This window comes from Alexandromys fortis, unplaced genomic scaffold (genome assembly GCF_014885135.2).
Source record: "Alexandromys fortis isolate MF-2015 unplaced genomic scaffold, M_Fortis_MF-2015_v1.1 scaffold_402, whole genome shotgun sequence".
NCBI lineage: Eukaryota > Metazoa > Chordata > Mammalia > Rodentia > Cricetidae > Alexandromys > Alexandromys fortis.
In genome coordinates, this window is record NW_026068275.1 from 97,732 (window position 1) to 117,693 (window position 19,962).

Sequence of the window (19,962 nt, forward strand, 5' to 3'; positions counted from 1 at the left end):
GGGGGGGGGGGGGGGGGGGGGGCGGGGATCTAAGTCCATGATTTTGCCGGCAGAGCGAGTTGGATATACCATACTAAGAAGAGCCACGTGGTAGAAAGTAGATTTTAAAAAATATGGGTTGATTAAGCTACTAATTAACAAGAGCTAGTTGGGGGAAAGCCGAGGCTAAAGCCAAGATGTCATAATTAATACGACTCCAGGGCATTATGCATGGGCTGGCAGTCCAAAGATAGTCCGACAAGAAAGTTCTGCTATGTATGGGGAAGTGAGGCACATGAACGCTAAGCCACATTTTCCTCAAGGCTATTCAGTTAAACTAACCAGGGCAGGATGTAAAGCCAAGAATGAGTTCCAAAAGTCCAGCTCTTACCCAGCTTTTCTCATGAACCCCAGTATCCCAATAACTTCTTTTCTTTCTAATATAAAGCTTCCCCAAAGTCATGATTTCCCCCGTCGGCCATGTTAATGTGGTCACCACCCCCTTGAGTTAGTTTGCCTTTAAATACCTGTTAGTTTTGAAGAGGACTAGCTGAGAGGAAAGCTCAGCAACAGCCTGTGCTTGGCATGTGTGAGGCTCTGGGCTCCATCCCCAGCACAGGAGATGGGGACGGGAAGGAACCAGAGGCTGACTTGTTCAAAAGGGGATTAAGGGACTGGAAAAATGGCTCAGCAGTTAAAAGAACACACTGCTCGCACTGCAGAGAACCCAAGTTCAGGTCCCACTACCTCCACCAGACAGCTAACAACAGCCTGTGACACCAGCTCCAGACGGGATTCAAAGTCTCTTGACCCTTGGGTCACCTCCACCTAGGGGCACATATGTACACAGAGATACACGCGACGCACATAATTTAAAAATAAACCTTTTTGAAAACGGGGAAAGTAGCAAAGGAACAGATCAAAATCCACTAACTTGAATGTTAAAAGAAGCCTTTCTTTGTATCTACAGAATGGAAAAGAGGTGCTGGGCGGGGGGGGGGGGGGGTAAAACACCATACTCAGCGCCTTCTGCCCCCCCTGTTGCCCCAGGCATGTCCAGGTCAAATCCCACAGCAGCCCTGACCAAAGTCAGCAGTCTGCCAGCCAAAAATATCCCCCTGCAGGATAAAAGTAACTAGTTAGACCTGAGAAGGACTCTGTTCTCATTAACGCCTGGTTTCCCTTTGGCCTACCTCTTGCCTCTGGAGAGGAAGTTCTCTCTCTTCCAGGCACAAAGCGCAGCTCACAACCCAGAGCAGGCAAATGCCAAAGCAGTGAGCACTCTGAAGGCTCTCACTGGCCGGGGGCCCAATGAGCTGGTAGAATCCCAGCATGGAAGCCAGCAAAAACAGCTGGGCCTGGCAGAACACTTTACCCTGGCCTACAGACATATTTGCTGCTCCAAAGCCACGCAGGGAATCCTCTTCCTGGTGATACATGAAGAGGAATGTAGCTTTCCCAGTGGTAACGAATAAATAAATAAATAAATCGCCCCAGGACGCGTCTCGGGTCCTGTTCCCGGTTTGCATGGCTCCCGTGCCACCTGATGGATTTCCAGCACTCACTCTGCACCGGTCCGTGTGGCAAAACAGAGAAGCCGAGTTTCCACAGAAAGTTCCAGACTAGACCCAAGCTGGGAGCCACCCTCTTTCGAGGCTTTTCGGTGAACTCCGCAGAACACTGCAGTTGGACACTTAGAGAATGACATTCCAGCAGACATGGTCACCAGGATGCTGCCCCAGGAGCCACAGACTGGGGTGCTTTTCCCTGCTTCTGGGAGCAGCTCGGTAAAGCATTATACTGTGAGAAGGAGAGACAGCTCCCGTGACCCCATCATGTTGGCAAGCGTTCAAAAACCAGCTTCCTTGGGAAAACAGTCCTGTAGCGTGTGCCAGTGCTCACGGCGTTAAGTCTTGCCTCTCTGGCTGATTCCAAACCTCCGACACGACTCCTTAAACGAGGGGTTGAAGGCCGAGCATGGCATGAAGGGCGTGGGAACTCAAGCAAACTTGCCTTGCGGCAGCGGGCAGCCCCTCGGAACAGCCTGTGCCCTCCGACCTCCCCGAGAATGTGTTTAAAATTAACTGAAGCTGGTTTTTCTTTCCCTTCCCTAGAAACTGTCCATCATGTCATACTTTCTGTTTGATGCCTGGAATGTGGGGAAAGAGTAACTGTATGCCTCTTTTTTATTCCAGCCATGTTAACTCCTTTTCCACATGCCTCCTCTCCCCGGCTTTCAGACACCAATGAGTTCTGTAGATGCTGAGAGTTTGGACCCACTGCACTTGAGGGCACAGGTTCAAGGGCAGAAAGCGCACCACATGGTTCCCTTGGGAAGCCCTGTTCCTTTTGTCATGCAGCTCATCCCTGCTGAGAGGCACTAGCCCCTGAATGCTGGAGACTTTATCAGGTCTGGTACCCTTTCTGAGGGCTCAAGGCTTCCTTGCAGTTCAACAAAGGCATCTCCACTTGCACCGGTGGGAAAGGCTCCAACAACCTCACACAAAACAGCAAAATCATCCACCTCACCAACTAAAGACCCAGATCTCTTCTCCAGGTTTCTCCAGGAAGCTCAGCCGGCTCTAGCAGATGTGAAATGTTGTCTCCTCGCCAAATCAAGGCAGTGCCAGGCAGAGACAGGCCCCTATTCTAAGAGAAAGCCACCTGGCAAGGCCCACTTCTGCCCAGACACTATGAGCTCTGTTCTTCCTGACTTACAAAACCCTCTATCACTCCATTGATAGAGTGATCTTTGCGCTCTCCCACCTCCCATTCCTTCTTCGGCTAGCTCTCTGTCCTTTTCCGATGTCTCTCAAGTCCTCTGGTGCCATCAACCCTGCTCGCACCAACTGCCCTCAGTGCCTGCTTCTCCTCCAGGACCCAGTCGGTGAGCAGCACACTACGTGCACACAGGATGCTGACCGAGGGGTATGGCCAGTATGCTAACTGTTTTTCTCATTGCTGTGGTTAAATACCTGACAAGAAGCAACTCAGGGATGGAAGAGATGGTTTTGTCTTGCAGGTCAAGAGATTACAGTCCTAGCAGGGAAGCCACAAGGAGGGAGGAGAGGAAGCTGGCGGGGCAGTGTGCCTGCAGCCAGAAAGCAGAGAGGAGTGTGGTGTTCAGCTCCTATTCTCTTTATACCCAGTCTGGGCTCCCAGCCTAGGCAACAGGTCTGCTGTAGTTAGGGTGGGTCTTCCCACTCTGATTAACCTAATCTCCAAACTTCCTTACAGACAAACCCAGAGGTACGTCTGCTAGGCAATTCTGGATCCTGTCACATTGACAGCCAACACTAAGCAACACGGACAGTATGTCCCTGGGCTGCAGAGCTGCCCTGAGAAAGGCAAGGGACACCAGAAGAGTTTTTCTATGCCTTGCAGAGGTCAAGCTGAGCACAAACCGAATAATGGCTTTTCCAGCTGTCTGACACTCCAACCAGCCCAGAAGCTTGCTGGGAGTCCGGGCTGGAACCTTGAATAGTGACCTGAGGTCATCCCACAGTGGGGGCAGAGAGATCATAGGTTACAAGCAACGGGAGGAGAGCAAGGCTAGAGACTGGACACAAAAGAGATGAAAAGAAACTTCTGGAGGCCAGAGGGCCATGTGGAGGAACCCTCACAAACTGCCCTCACCTTCTCAAAGCTGCACCCTACGGCATGGCATTCTGTGTACCCCGCATAAGAGGAGGGCAAGAGCGAGGGGGATGGAAAAAATGTCCCTGGAGGTGGAACAGAGAATGCGGTGCAGGAGGAGGAACAGTTTCACACTTCTCAACAAGCAAGAGGTCTGTCTGATCCACTCATCTGCTGGCCTAAAGGGGACCCCGCTGGCAGAGTCACAGGAAGCCACAGCTGCACACAGCAAACCTGCCAGTCAGTTAACTCGTAAGCTATCGTCTACAGCGGCTGCAGAAAAAGGAAGAAAAATACAAAACAGGAACAAGGAAGCTCTCCACCACAGGCTTCTCAAGCAAGGGCAGAGGCCATGCCCCTCCCCTTGAGAACTGAGTCCCTCTTCTCTCCCGCAGCAGAAGCTTGTCCATCTCCTGCAAGCCGGCCACCGCCACCTAGCAGAAGGGAGCTTGCAGCGTGGGGACCCAGCTGCAAGGGAGCTCTTTGCTTCTGTGTGCTCTCCAAACTGAACTTTGGTCAGGCCTGCCCCAGAGAAACCTCAAAAGGGCTCCCTCAAAGAGGTTTCCTAAGACATAAATAAACGTTCTTAGCGGTCCAAAGATCCTTCCATCTAAAACATAAACTTCTGAGACCCTTCCTTTGTGTCCAAAAGAACGACAAACAAAATACAGCAGTAGTCACATATAAGATTCAATACATCTTCAAGCTTCAATGTAAGAAACCCAGGTATTGAAGAAAAGTTTGTAATCAGTATATTCAAGACTTACGAGTTGACTCAGAGGTTAGGACTGCATACTGCTCTTGCAGAGGAACAAGGTTCCATTCCCAGCACCTACATGGCAGCTCACAACTAATTCTAACTTCAGTTCTGGGGGATCCAATGACTTCGTGACTTCCATGGACTCATGCACATGTAGTGTAGATACACACACACACTAAACCATCACATGTGGCGTACTCAGCACTCAACTCCACAGACAGAAGCATGATCCCACTTTGCTACTGAGAAAACTGAGAGTCAGGGGACTAATGTGCCTTGGGTCACACACAGTTGGGGAAAAGGCAGAGCATGGACCTGGCCCTCTGAACACCCTGGTACCAGATTACCTATACAGACCCCTTCACAGTTTGTCTTCCTCTGTCTTTCAACCCAAGCCCTACCAGAACCTCCCCGATTGATGTCCAAGGAATGACTTCCTGTTTCCTATCATTTCAACCCAGAGAGACCAGTCTCTTCTGGTCACATTGGAAAACACTGGTCCAAGACAGAATAGGTTCTTAGGGAGAGGACTCCAGATGAAGGTTCCCCCATCTCCATTCTGACTCCAATATGTGCTATCTGTCAGTCCTGCCACCTGGATAAAGGGAGGTCCCCCCACGGCCCAGACACCATTCCGCACTTCCCTACGACCCTCTACAGTAATGCCCAATGCCCAGGCCAGCATGCCAGAAGGACACCCTCCCCTAGATGCTCACTGAGGCCTTGGAGGCAGGCAGGCAGCATCCTATTGGCCCCATTGCAAGTTTGGACCCTGCTGCCTCCTCAGAGTGTGTCCTACCTGCTACAAAGGCCCAATATAGGACCACAAACATCGGCACCATAAAAACCATGGCACAGTCCCATGGGGCTTCTCCACATGTACCCTGAGTCTCTGCAATGCCCACCTGAGGTGTTTAGGGTTGTCATATGAGAAACACCCAGGGGGGTGAAATGGGGCATTGTTCAAATGAAATGAGGCCACCTGCCTCAGGAAGGACCAGATTATCCACACTCTGCCTGGTGACGTCTTTCAACCGCTATTCACAAACATAAGGGGAACTCAGCCTGTTGTTTCCCTATGGTCACACTGCCAACTTGCTGGGAGGTGGACCCAGGACATCCAAGCTGAACTCCAGGTGCCCTGTGGCAGAATGTGCCAGGGAACTGGCTCCATCTGCCTCACTACTCACAGCTCTGAGTTTATGGCCACATACAAAAGGCCACGTGAAGTGGGTTATTATAGGCCAGGGTGCAGAATACATATTCCTGAAGGGCACAGGTGTGTCCCATAGACCAAGGCTAATAAGGCACGCAGGGTGTGTCTTCTCCCAGGATGGTGACACAGCCCACACAAAGCACAAAGCAGCTCTGGGGCTACGCTGTGGGGGTGGGTCTAAGAGGTGGTGGGTGGGAGTATGTGCACGTGTGAGTTCACCTCCACACAAGGCACACTGTGGTGACTCCTGTGCGTTCCCAGGATGGTGGTGTGATTCGGTGTTGAATCCCACCACCTGGGTAAAGGAGCTGCCAGTTCACCAAACCAGATTCCTCAGAATTACACTTGTCGAGAGGACTCATTAGAACCAGTGGTGAGAAACCCTGGGCACCTGAAGAAGGCCACACATCAGTGTCCATTCTTGACAAGCTTGATCCCAGACCAGATGCTGACACGGCTCATTCTGACGGGCTTCATCCCAGGATCCATCAAGCCTCAGAAACATCTGCTGACGTGGCCCTTAGCACTTGTTGTGGGTTCAGGGCACCGAACTTGCTGATGCAGGTCTAACTGCGGCTCCCCACCCACACCAGTCATTTGCCCATAAACAAACAATATCTCTCTGAATCTGTCTCTTATCTATAGGGTTGGAATAAAAACTATGTCAGAAAAAAAAAAAACCCTGATCCTCTGATCAACAGTATTTGGGGAGCTAGATAGAAGAACTAATAATCCCTGAGGAGTAATTTAAAATAGAGGTTTGGGTTACACAGCATTTTCCTTGGCGTTTTCCTGAGTCAAAATCCAGCAAATGGGTTCATTGCCAGTAAATCTCATATCAAAAGAGAAAAATAAGCGTGTCCTGGCTATCCTCTGGTTAATCACATGCATGCTGGAGAGCTTGGGAGGAGAGCACCCGACAGGCTCGAGTGACTATGGCATCCCCCTCAGAGACCTGTGTGTTTGGACCCTTGTTTCCCAGCAACCGGTGCTGTTTAGAAACATTAGAAGGCAGAACCTTGCTGGGGTAAGTGGGTCACTCGGGAGCAGGTCCTAAGGGTTATAGTCTGGCCCCACTTCCTTCCTGAACTCTCTCTCCGGCCTCCTGACTTCCACATAATGTGACTGTCTCAAGTTCCAGCACCCAGACAACAGCCCACCGCTATTCCTTCACCAGCACGAGACTGTATGCCCTCAAATTGTGACCCAAAACTAAGCCCCTCCTCCCCTCCTTTGTTTCTTGTCATATATTTGTAGTGATGGGGGGGGTGGCTAATGCAGTACTGATGTTCACAACTCACTTTGAAATGCATCAGAAAAGAGGATGGGTAACAGACAAGGGATAGAGATACCACACCACAAAATCTGAATGACAAGTAGATGGCTGCACTGTCTGAAGTTTTTCCATAACAAAATGTTGAAATGTTGAAATGTTGAAAATAATAAAAATTGGCATGATTATTCTTATCTAATTAAATCATAGTCTTTAAAGCAATCCTGTCATGGCGTTTTGAAAGATACTCACTGGCCAGCTGCTGTGTATAACCATGGGTAGGCATATGCTTGGGCCAGCTTCTGTGGGTCAACCTTGTAAAGTCATTTTCACTCAAGTTTACAGAGAGGAAAGTGGTGCCCTGGGAGACCACACAGCTTTGTCAGATCATCAGCCAGGAGGATATTTTGAACCAAAAAGGACCAAGATAAAAACATGACCAAGACCACCGGTGCCATTCAGGGAGGTTCTCTCTACAGATCACCTGAGACTCCCAGGTTCTGTTTGTATGCAGCCATCTAAGCCACTTAGATTCGTGGAACCAGAAAAAACATGTTGCCATCACCATTACCTGTAACAACTACAACCCCTCTGGGTTCTCTCCTGTTTTCTTGGCAGTAGCAGATATTAAATTCAGGGCCCGCTGCTCCACCACTTAGCTGCATCTGCAACCCTTGTGTTTTCTTTGTGTATTATTTTGGGGTGGTGTGTGTGTGTGTGTGTGTGTGTGTGTGTGTGTGTGTGTGTAGACAGTGGCTTTCCGGGTAACACAGCCTGGCCTCACACTTGCTGTGTTCCAGTTCCTATGTGTTGTGGTTGCAGTATGCACCACCATCCCTAGCCACATGGCATATCTTTAAATGGTCAGGGATAGAGTGTAGCTCAGTGGCAGGGCACTTGCCTGGCCTGGCATAACCAATGTCCTGAATTTGATCCCTAGCAGAATAAAACACACACACAAAAAGTCTGAGTCTGGAGCTTGACCTTTGAGTCTACGGGGCTTGTGACTATCCTGAAGCACCTTGAGTGCCAATGCCACAGGGACATCTGGAAGGAAATCACATTATTTCCGAGGGAATATGCTAGGTATAATATGTGTCTGTCTGTCTACTGGCATGACAACCAGAAGCAAGTCAAATGCCTAAAATGTCCCTGGAAAGCACTAACTGATGGCCTGCACACACTTGCTGCAATTACAGTGTGTGTAGCACTTTGTCCTAACAACACACACAGCCTTCTAGTTCTAAGCCATCAGAGACCAACCAAAGCACCGTGAACAAACTCTGCATGTTTATAGAGGGGCAGCTTAGCAAACACTTCACTCGTACCTAGTAATGCGTCTGGCTGGCTGGGAGCTGCTTCGTTCCCGTCAACCTCACCTCAAGTCTCTCTTGACTTTAATGAGCTGGCTGCGATCCTGAGCATTCCAGGTGGTTTACCTTTAACTTTCAACCACAAATTTCAGCAGCCCACAGACTGCCAAGTACCGCTGCATCTGGTCACAGGGCATTCTTCGTGGCCTGCCTATCCACCACTCTAAGCATACCTGGGATGTGGAGGCAGGGAAACACCAGTCCTTCAGCCAGCATCGGGGCAGGACCCCAGCTCTCTAGTTGGTGCCTCTGGCCTGCCACACATGACAGCGCCCAAGCGGCTGCCTCTGACCTTTATCAGAAGGATGTATGTGGATATGCAAACGGAGTGGACCCAATATCCTCACGAAGCAGCAGCTGAACTAGCCAATTCACACAAGCAGTGTTCCCAACGAGCCCCTGTACAGGAGCCACCCAAAAATCTCTTCATACCAGCCTCCTGGTAGTAAAATGCTGTTAGTTAGTGAGCCACAAGGAGGCTGAAGCCAGGTACCAGAGGATAGAAACAATACAGGCCCTGAACTCAGCCCAGCAAGGGAGAGAGCGCCCAAGTCTGCTAACAGCCCTGTAGCTATGAAGGTTACAATATGCCTGAGGACTGAAGGGATGAGTGCGCCAGTAACACCACCAGGGGCTACACATGATTGAAACTGTCACCTTGGGACTGGAGAGTTGGCTCAGTGCTTAAGAGTGGGCACTGTTCTTGCAGAAGCGTTCAGCTCCTAACATCACATCAGGTGGCCCCCAACCACCTCTACCCCTGGCTGCAGGGGATCCAATGTCCTCTTCTGAGGACCTGTATTCTCATGCACATACCCACACACATACATACATAATTTAAAAATAATTAAAATGCCAAATTTTTTTAAGTCTCCTTGCTTTCTACAAAAGGCAGCCTGAGCACTTATACCAGGATTGAATATGGTCTGGAATAAAACTAGAATTCCTGAAGCAAGTGGAAAATGAGTGTCTGGTTGCCCCTCGGTCACCTGAGCATCCACAAGTAACTGCGATGCTCAGAACCCTGGCCTGAAACTATGTCTATGAACGCTCCTTCTGTGTCCCCCCTCTACCAGCCCACCTCCCTGCCCCAGCCCCTAGGACGTGGCATTCCTACGAATCAGTTGAATCTCAACCTAAACAACCTCACTCTGCAGCCCGAGTAGTCTGCTGTGCTTTGGTTGTTATTGCAGGCTACTCTAGCCAGCAGTAGCTGACTAAAGGCCTGAAACAAATTCTTGCTAGATGGCTGACTGGATTTAGAAAGTCTGAAGGTACCTGGAGGAGAATAATCATACTCAGAAGACCTGATGAGGGAAAGACACAGAACGCATGACTTGAGGCACGTGGTGAACCAGAGACATCACCAAACAATTAAACTGTGTCTTTAGCCAAAAGAATATTTTCTTCAGTGCTAGGGATAGAACCTGAGGTCTCATATCTGCTAGGCAAGCATGCTCTCATAGAGTTACACCTATCTTCAGCTAATGAGACATCAGTGAAAAGGCAACCTCCTCCCTGCTGTGCCACAGCATCTGTGAGCAAGACAACCCAGGGGCGGCAGCAGCTTCCCATAGGCCCATCTAAATCACCATCAGTCAGTGGTCATACTTCCCTGAATGGTCCCTACTTCATCAAAAACCTTGATACTTCATCACATTCTTGGTACTCGGTGCCCAGATAGTGAATAGGCTCCACTTACAAAACCAAGGAGCAATATCTGCCTTCGAAAACTTGTATTAATTATCACCCCGGCCACCACCCCCATCATAAGGTATATAGAGAAAGGTCAGTAGCTGGCATTGCTGACAGAGTAGTTCTTGGCTTCCAGTTTAGACCATTACAAGATAACAAAAGAGGGCAGGATGGTGGGAGGTTTCCAGGAGCTAAACGAGTCAAATCCAGGTCTGCTACCACGTGACTGACCTTGGGCAAGCCACTTAATCTCTGTGTTTTTCACCTCAGTGATAAGAGATAATGATGGTGAGTGCCCCGAGGCTTCCGCCCACACCCAGGCTCCCAAGGATGAATTTGCCTTGTCTTGTCTGGGTATCTTCAGCCCAGGGATTCTGTTGGGCAGATGCTCTGTGTGCTTTGATTCCAGCCACAGCCTGCCTTGCCCACATCTCCTTTACCTGGGATAACAGAACATCCCCAAAGCTTAAACATCTTTCAATGCTTAGACAATCTCACGTCCTGAGACAGACACAGCAACAGAATTGAGCCCATGCCTCCCCAGTTCCTAACATTGCTACAGGAGTCTTCAGACATCAGATAACACCAAGCGAACACCAAGTCAGGGTCCTTCCAGACTGGGAACCCTTTGTGTTAACGGCTGCAGCAGGGGTCACATACCTTCCCCAAAACAAAATTATAGAAAGGTCCAGGACCCCTCTAGAGTGCTGAGAGTCCCAGATGACACACAGTACCTGTAAGTGATCCTCACTTCAGTCCCAGGCTCATCTCTCTCCCAAATCAAAGCGACGTTCTCAGGGGACTTCCGCACGTGCTGATCCAGGCAGTTGACTACGCAAAGAAAAGTTAACAGATGTTATTCTGGATGCTTTAGAAGAGGGTGGAGTGGGATTTGGTCTGCTGTGGTTTACTATTCCTGCAGAGCGGGGATCTTCTCCCTCAGATAGGGTGATTGCCACAACAGCAAAAAAAGGGACACAATCAAGATCTGTTCTACAAAGTGACCTTCCCCACAGACTCTAAGGTCATCATGTCATTCCAATGGTCACCATACTGGCTGCACGTGGCACCACCACCCAAGACTCTCTGCGTGGTAGGTACTAACCTAAACACGCCTGGCAAGAAAGTTCTGATCCCCTCCCCTTCTGTTACCCAAACTCAGTTCACATGACTTACTGGAAAAAACACAAGGTCAGTGGGCTGGTTTACCATAAACCTGAGGATTAGTGGGCTCAGTTCTGCTGACGTCCTGTTCACTGATTGTAAAGGTGAGCTTAATCCAAACTGGTTCAAAGAGTGGCCCCTTCTCCCCAGCCACATTCCCACCAGTGGCCTCCCATCATCTGAGGTGGACTGTGGCAGGTGTCACATAACTTTTTCCAACAGAACTCTGGGGCTGAAGTTACCCAGACTAGACAAACCCACTCACAGAAGCTAAGAGCAACTTGCAACAGTAACTGCACCAGTCAGCACCTGGATGTAGACAGCGCTCTCGGGGACCCACTGCCAGTATTTCTCGTCACCGAAGTGAAAAGTACCGAGATTGAGCAGCCTGTCCAAGGTCACACAGTCACATCTGGATTTGACTCAGACTAGCTCCAGGGTCCTTCACACTGCCCTCCACAGTCTCCTTGTAATGGTTCAAACAGACAGTCAAGAACTGTTCTAGGCAGCAGATGGAAGCAAGCTGAGCCCAGCCTGCTGTGGCAAAGCGGGGTTGGGAAGAGGTATGATTCCACAGACATTTGAACCTTAGAACTGTGGAGAACAGCGAAACAATGGGCAGATGAGAACAGATGCAAAGCTGTTGGGGAAGAAATTAGCAAGCTAGCTTCAGAGGGCAGCTGACTGTGTTTCCAGGCTGAGTCTAGCTTACCAATGTGGTGTGTTGCATGCGTGCGTGTGTGCTTGTGTGCGTGCTTGCGTGCGTGCGTGTGTGCTGACAGTGCCCCAGGCTGAGTCTAGCTTATCATTGTGCTGCGTGTGTACATGCGTGCGTGTGTGTGTGTGTGTGTGTGTGTGGTGTGTGTCTATCTGTCTGTCTGTGTGTATGTATATCTGTGTGTACATGAATGCCCAAACACCAAGAGTTTTCATTCTAAACTCAGGGTTTTATGGTTTCTAAGCAGCCAGCGAAGAGGTTACCATTTGGTACAGGGCCACGTCCTCAGCTGCCTGGCCATAGAGGTGACTCTGAGCTGGTCTTGACAAGTTGGAAAGGGTCACCTGAGAATCAACGCCACAGAAAGTCCTGAGAGAAAATCAGGACAGGACTGGTTAAGAGCAGGAAGTCTACGCTGCTCTAGACACCAGGAAGCTAGCAACAAATTGAAGTTCTTCACACCTCCTAGAAGGTGTTGAGAAGCCACAGGAGATGTGTGCCCATATTCTCTCCAGGGAACCTCTGCTCTAACCCACCCTGACTTTTGTCACCCTGAGTGGAGTGGTCAGATGCAACAGGAAGCAACCTTACAGAGGTCCTGGTGTCCTAGTGAACCTGCCCAAAGGAAGGGGCTCTGACACCACAGAACATTGCCTGCTCCCAGGACAGTCAGGGTACTATGCATCCTTCCTCCCCAGAGAGTGACTGAGTCTGAATTGAGACCCTCACTCAGCATTGCAAAGCCCAACAAGTTATCCCACCTGTTTTATACCAAGAAGAAAGGCAGGTTGAGAAAGGTGATGAAGAAGGCCTAGCACAGGTGGTATAGCTGGGTGGTCTTCTATACCCATTCCTGGGGCTGATGGATGGCACAAATCTAGGCAGCTCAGAATAGATCCCCAAATCCAATGCTCCCCCAGAGGAAACACAGGAACATTAGCCTGTCCCGGTTTATGAACCCTACGCTTCTCACACTTGAGTGGCATCAGACTCCCCAAAGAGCTTGGTCCCACGTAGGGGCCTAGGCCCCGTGAAGCACACCAGCCCTAGCAGAGTCTGTGCATTTTAAGCAAACAGTCTTGCTCTAGCCTGTCTTAGGACCACACAGGGGCAGCTGCCTGTATGTTTACATGTACACCCACTACATATGTAGCTTCCAGAATCAGTGGGGATTCCATTTCTTTCTCTTCCTGGTTGGGGGTGGGGTGTAAGCAAAGGTCCTTGCTAGTTCTGTGTGACACCTGGCCATGCCTTACTGCCTGGCAGCCTTGGAGCTGCCTGAAAAAAAAAAATCCGCAAGTTTGGCCCCTGGCCAGCCACTCACTAACTATGGACAATGTCCTTGTCATTTATATCAAGCCTGGATTATATTTAATCCAGTTGATATAGAAACCCCTGACTCTAAGAGAGCCTAAGAATTAGTTGCCCCCAAGTGTGTCTTAAGATTGGGTCTGAGAAAGTCACAGTATTCCCGAGGAACATACCAACAGAATAATCCCATTCCTTAGAGCCACCACAGTATGGATCTGGCAGAACCATAGTCCTAAAATGCCATGTTTATGATGGTTTTTAGTACATAGTTATAATTCCCTCTGCTTCCTCAGTTACAAGGGAGAAGAAAGAAGCGAGGGAAGGGGCAGAGAGAAAAGATAAGAAGCAGAGAGGAAAAATAGGAGAGAGGAAGGTAAAGGGGAGGGAGGAAGCAAAGGAGGAGGAGAGAGAAGAGAAATGGGGAAGAGGCAGGAGGGAAAGGGAACTCATGGGGAAGGAGCTGGAGGAGTGAAGGAAGACATGAAGGATTTACCAAATCTCTATGTTTAACATATCCAAAGAACTGGGCAGTCAGACAAGAAAATTTCACCTTCAAGCATTTACAGGAAGATTGGCCAGGACCTAGCACAACTGAAGGCAGAACTCAAAACAAACCCCACCTCCTACTTTGAGCCTTTCAAGTCCCCAGCACACAGTGAGCCCCTGTCCTCCAACTTCTCAGTGGCCCACACCATGTAACACTTCCTTCTTCTGCCCAGGAGTGCCCATTCCTCCTCCCACCATCTGGGTCACAAGGGCCATAAGGTTCCTTTCTCATGGGGACTGGTTGAAGGCCACAGTTCTTCCCCAGTCCTGTGGAAATCTTGAGCACATCATCCCAATACAGATTTACTTGCTTACTGTGTTAAATAAAAATTACAGGAGACCACTGTTTTGGTCTAAACTCCAGCATGAACCAGACTAGAAATCAAAATAGAGTTGTTCATGCTAAAGTTCACATCACCAAGCTAAAACATGACCGCTTATCAGCCCGTTGAAGAACTCAAGAAGGGAGACACAAAAATTGGAGCCAAACTTTCAGTGTGCCTGGTTGTGAAGTTCCCCCACCTATATGCTTATACACAAAAGGAAAGCAGACAGAGCCTAGGTGAGCTGTTCATTATTTTCATATTATCCTATCTGCCTGGCTCTGCCTTTCAAGGGAAGTGGCTGAAAAAGCCAATCAGTTTTCTGATCTCTGTTGGGCTTTTCTCAGCCCTTCTCTATCTATAAAAGCCAGCTATCATTTGATACGTTTTACGAGACTTAAGTGTTGTCCAACTGAGAATGTTAAATCACATCGTTGCAATTCCACCTTCCAGCCATAGATTTGTAATCTGTCTCAGCTCAGATGCTATGACAATGGGCATTTTCCACTGTTTCTGAGGTTGGGCCTTTGTGTCTCCATCTATAGAACAGAACACCAACCATTCCATGTTTGCACCATCAAGAATGGAATATAGTCCTTGAAAGTAGGAGAGGCACCCTCCTACTCAGCCATGGACTGTCTCACTGTAGCACATGTTCCAGGCCAGATCCTAACACAATCTCTGAGCAGTTAATACTTGTTAATGACTCAGAGATTTTATTTTTATTTTTTTTTCCATTTGGATGTTTATATTTTATTTCTTGTTCTCTTTTGAAATAATTTGCTTAACACTGACCCTCTAGCTGCCTGGCAGTTCTTTTTTCTTTCTTTTATTTTGTTTATTAAAACTTTCCATTAGCAACTCAAAAATTGCAAGAGTGCTGTTACCGCCTTTAGAAAGACGACACACAATAACGTAGGAATTTTCAGACTCCCACCCCTGACTCTACAGGGCTAGGAATGGGATGCAGGGTTTCTTAGTGCTGCCTAAGTACTAAACTCCTAAGCCACACCCCTAATCCAAAGGCTCTGATTGGTTGCTTAAATATATCCCCCCCCTCACACCCAGCTCGAATTTAAGTGGCCCCAGAACACAAAGCTTCAGTCGTCACGAAAAGAAACTGGAGTTATTACCACACTGAGGATTCACAATGGCTTTCTTTAAATAGCGAGCTTCCCTGGCACATTTTGAGAACTTTCGTTCTGAAAGTTGCGTTTGCCAACTTTCCAGAAGCAACTGCTATTTAAAGCAAGTCCTGCTTCTGACAAGTGAGAAGAATTCGGATTCTTCCAGAAGCTCCACCTCCATGAGGTTGGAGCTACATTTTCACTTGGAGTTCCTTAAAAAACCTAGACAAGCTTTGTCTGCCATCGCAACATCTCAGCATCAGCATGACGGCTGAGTCACTGCCATCGAGGAAAGAACCTCAGCAACGTGACTTCTATTTGTGCAGTGTTCCTAAAGCATCGAGAGGGCTGTGGGTAGCACTCAGTGGCAGAGCACCAGCCTAGCCTGCCTGAGACCCTAAGTTCCAGTCCCAGCATAGAAGAAGAAAAAAGAGCACTCAAGATGTCTTGGTATTCAACGGTTAGTTAAAAATAGTTTATTTAAGCCAGGCAGGGTGGTAATATGCCTTTATCTCAGTACTTCAGAGACAAAGGCAGGTGGATCTCCAGGAATTCCAGGCCAGCTTGATTAAAATATGAGACCTTGTCTCCAAAAAAGTTCGTGTGCATACTCTTGCTAGAGTAAGAAGGCACACATTGAAATAAGTCAGACTCAAGGTCTGGGGTTTAGAAAAACAGAACTAAGATGTGTATGGTGAAAGCAACCATAGACACCATGACCTCTGGCTTTGGATTTGCAGTTTCCTGGCATCCTGGGTGTACCTACACGGAGCAAAAATAACTGTGGAGCCCTACAGAGAGCAGAGCCAAATGATCAAGGCCAGAAAGAATCCCTTTTACAGTGTGACTTTCCAAAGACCCGACTGTGAAACACTTCTTTTTATAAAGCATTAGAGGCAAGTCAAGGAAGGGCCTGGAGACTGTACCCTCCTCCAAACCAAGGGGCTTCCAAATCTCAGCTCACTGTCACAGCTTGGGGTGGATGCAGTCTGTGGGGTGGATGCAGTCTGTGGGGTGGATGCAGTCTGTGGCCCCTTGAGAGCCATTCAGGCTCCTGTGCATCCTCCAGCCTCCTGCTTCCCACTCACCCCAGGCTATGGGACTCAAACACACGGGGTCTACCACAGTACTCAGCTGCATTCCTGAAGGGCAAACTCAAGGTCACTGCTTCCACCGAGGGTTTCACTAATGATTAACAGCAATGGGTGACCAGGGTTGCAATGTGCTAAGGACAGTGTCAAGGGATTTACAGGCTTCATCTCATCTAATCCGACCAAAAGCCCCACCTGGGTGCACTGAGAACCACATCTGATAGGGAACAAGTGCAAACAAGTTCCCTCCCCGCCTTCAAAAGGCTGCTCAGAAGAAGCCTTATCTTCTGCATGGTTCTCTTAGCCCTCTGGATGCAGAACCTAGCCAGTAAACTATGAAAAGCCTTGTGTGATTAGGGGAACAAGATTCAGTTGAGCCCAGCCTGAAATTTCACCTATCACATCTGTAGGAGTCCATTCCCTGAAGCTGTGAGAACAGGGGCTGACTACCTTTACAAAGGAAAACAATTATTTACATCACAGTTCAAAGGCCTGCATCTGGTGATTTTTTTTTTTCTGCCGACCGAAGGAGTTCTAAGCCAATGCTTCATACAGCATGAGACATCAGTTTTTCTTCTGGCCTCTCCCTCTTATTAAACACCACGATCTGAACCTTATGCCTCTGCCCTGATTACCTCCCTAATCCTGGTTACCTCCCTCATAAGACCTGACAAAGGGACTTTACTGCGGAGTCCAGGGGATGAACTACGTTCTAAGCATAGCACCAACTCAGGCCCGGGTAGGAAGTGAGAAGCAGGCAGGCAGATGGCTCCAGCTTGAGCCATCAGGGAGAGTTGACCCCGTGGGCCCTGTCCAGAGTCCTGACCTAGGACCTCCGAGGGTAAGAGATGGTCTTGTAGCCTGCAGCACTGCACCGCTAAAGAGAAAGTATGAAGCAGTGATAACTACCTACCGGGGTCTAGAACACACTCCTCTCTTTAGTTCACATATAAGGAAACACGGGAAGCCCAGCACAGTAAGAACTGAGACGTCAATGTAGTGCAAAAGGCATAGCTGAAACCCCCAAACTCTACTTCCAGCACCTGCAGCTGGAAGATGCCCAGCCACACGGTTTCTAAACCTAAGGGGCCCCAGAATTTGCATTTCTAAAAGCTCCCTGAGAAGGCTACTGGTCCAGGACCAGGCTTTGAGAAGCATTCATCAGTCTGGAGATCCCTGAAAGGATAATAGTGTCACTCCAGACTTTTTGGAAGAAGTTGGGACTATCGCATGTGACAACCAGATCAGGCCCAAACAGTTCAACCACTTCACAACTTCCTAGGTGACTCCCGGGGCAGCTGCAGTCTGTCCCCTTTTCACACTGTGACCTCTGGGCTTTGCAGACTGGTAAAGGACAAAGATGCTGCTGACAGACAGGCCGTTGGGCATGTGGAGAAGCTGCCTTCCTGCAGGTCAGCTCACTGAAGCTCAGCCTCTGGCTCGCACAGCTCTAAAAGTGGAAGAACAGAGGCCAAAGAATCCCTTGAAGACCACACCCAAGCCTCACCAGAAGGTCGATAGCAATCCTTATCAGCTGCAAGCTTGGGTGTCCCCGTGCCCTTGGCCTCTTAGCCGAGGGAGGTTCCCAGAGAAGCTGCAGCTTTCTGCCCTCCCCTGCAACAGGCTACTTTACTCACTTCAAAGGCACATTCCATCAGTTCTGCAGACCCAAGAACTTCTTCCCCCAAGTTCAAGATGTTGCTGACTCAAGTCTAAAGGCAACGCCTATCTAGCAAGAGACTCATTTAGATTAAACTTGTCAAGTAAAATATAATATGGAAACAAAAAAGGACTGGTCCAAAGTTTCTTTAAGGTGTTGTGCTTTGAAACAAAAAAGAAAAGAAAAAAAAACAGACATTACCTATAACTTCTGAATATAGTAAATCAGAATTGATACAGCTTATTGATTACCATTAAGCCTGGACAAGGTTCAGTATCTCCCAGCCCTGTGTTAGCACAGCCAGCTTAACAAATGAGTATTACTCTAATTACAAATGGGGACATTGAGACGCGCCAAATTTAATTCAAGTGAACCCGTCAGACAGCAGATTCCACCTCTAACTTTGGTCCTTGAACAAAGCATCACCTTGCCTGATGACCTTCGATTCCTTTCTGAAGCATCTCTGACCCAACCAACCCTCACTCCCACTCCGTTGAAGGCAGAAGTCCCTGAACCCCTGTTATGGCCCGGAGGCTCAGCCTGTCTCTCCAGCCCTCCTTCAGTTCTTGGCTCACTCAATGCCTCAGTGAGCTGTGTACGCCCCTGCCTCCAACCTTAGCAGTAGGGAATCCAGGTTCATCAGGAAACAGACACCTAGCGACTGGTGTGTCTCTTGGAGAACGAGGAGGAGGCTACATGGCCCAAGCTGGCCTTCAGTCAGCTTAGCTCTGCTCCTCCCGACTCAACCTCCAGCATGCTGGGGTTACCAGCCTTTGAGACTGCAGACGTTTGTCTTTGGGGTGCAGTTCTGAGACCCAGAACTTCCTGCCCACACACCCCTAAGGGAGGAGATAAGCAGTTCCCTCCCAGCGGCTGGCGCTTTCTTCTTCCTGCACCCACCAGGGCACTGTTTACACTGCAGGGCTTGTCCCCAGGGGAGCCGCTAACGTTAGCTAGCACCCTAGCACCCTAGCACCGTAGCTGATGGTAACAACCTACACAGTGAGTTTATCCCGCTGACCTGGGGACTCCTGAGCAGAAAAGTCTAGGCTCTTGGAGCATGTGGACTCTCTACCGAGGCCTATCTCGGGTCGTGAACTGTGTGCCCACCGCGCTGGGGATCTTCGAGGTTAAAGTCTGAAGAAAGTGCCCCCAGAATCTGCGCTAGAGTGGGCGATTATGACCTCCAACCGGCTATCCTCAAGTTTTCCCGCTTGAGCCAGCCCTGCAGGTTTGGGCGCGTAGCTGGTGCTCCGCAGGCTGCAGTCTCTAACCGGGTGGGATGCAGAACACGGTGACGTGGCACAAGGATTAGAGTGGGTGGTGAAGCATACTGGAGAAAGGGACCACGGCCTAGGGACAGCTGCTATTGACAGGGGGCCTCCCGAGTCTCGGCGGGACTGAGTTGGTCCCCAGCAACCCACTCACCAGATACATTCAACTGGCCTCCCAGGAACCAGCCGATCTTGCCCGTCCTAAAGTCGCAGTCCCAGACAGTGTGGTAGGGGGTGTCCCAAACTAGTGTGTCACGGGCCAGAGGCCCCCAGAAAGCGGCTGGCTCCTGGGCCGCCTGAGCGCTCAATGCAGGGTACGAGCCTGGCTGCGCTGCCGGGGTAACGCTGCCTAGGAGCCGAGTGGCGGTCGATCGGGACAAGTTCAGCAACCACCCCGATTGTCCGGAGCGCCCGTGCAGGCCACGCAGCAGTCGCCCCACACCGCTGCCCAAGCTGCGCGCCGCCATCTCGCCCGACGCCCCACGCGGGTGCGGGAGCCTGGGCGCCCCTAAGAGTCTCCACCGCCCCGCCCCGGCTCCGCCCCCGCGGCCACCACCCACTACTCCCCGGCTTCAGGGAAGCGTTTCCTTGAGCCTGACCCGGCCCCACCTCTTCTCCGGCCTGGAGAGGGGTGCGCGCAGTGTGGGGGTAGGGATTGGGGGTGGGGTTGCTGTGCGCCCACTGTCAGGCCAGCCCTCGCTCTCGACATCAGGTTCCTGGGTTTCTGCGATCGCTTTGTGCAAATCAGAGAACTTTCCCCGCTCGCTGCAGCAGCCGCAAGTACTTGGTCTGCCCAGGCTCCCGACCTGGGACGTC

The 19,962-nt window shown here is 49.8% G+C and overlaps 1 protein-coding gene across 1 annotated transcript in view; it reads right to left on the reverse strand.

Annotated features, from left to right (window-relative positions):
• Acss1 (acyl-CoA synthetase short chain family member 1) overlaps positions 1 to 19,661 on the reverse strand; it is a 47,966-nt gene extending 28,305 nt beyond the window's left edge. Inside the window, exons 1-2 of the mRNA XM_050132082.1 lie at positions 19,301 to 19,661; positions 10,667 to 10,763 (exon numbers count right to left, since the gene is read on the reverse strand). Of these exons, the coding sequence (XP_049988039.1) occupies positions 10,667 to 10,763; positions 19,301 to 19,613 (410 nt within the window). The 5' untranslated portion in view covers positions 19,614 to 19,661. The remainder of the gene's footprint in view (positions 1 to 10,666; positions 10,764 to 19,300) is intronic.
• Between the last annotated feature and the right edge of the window lie 301 nt (positions 19,662 to 19,962).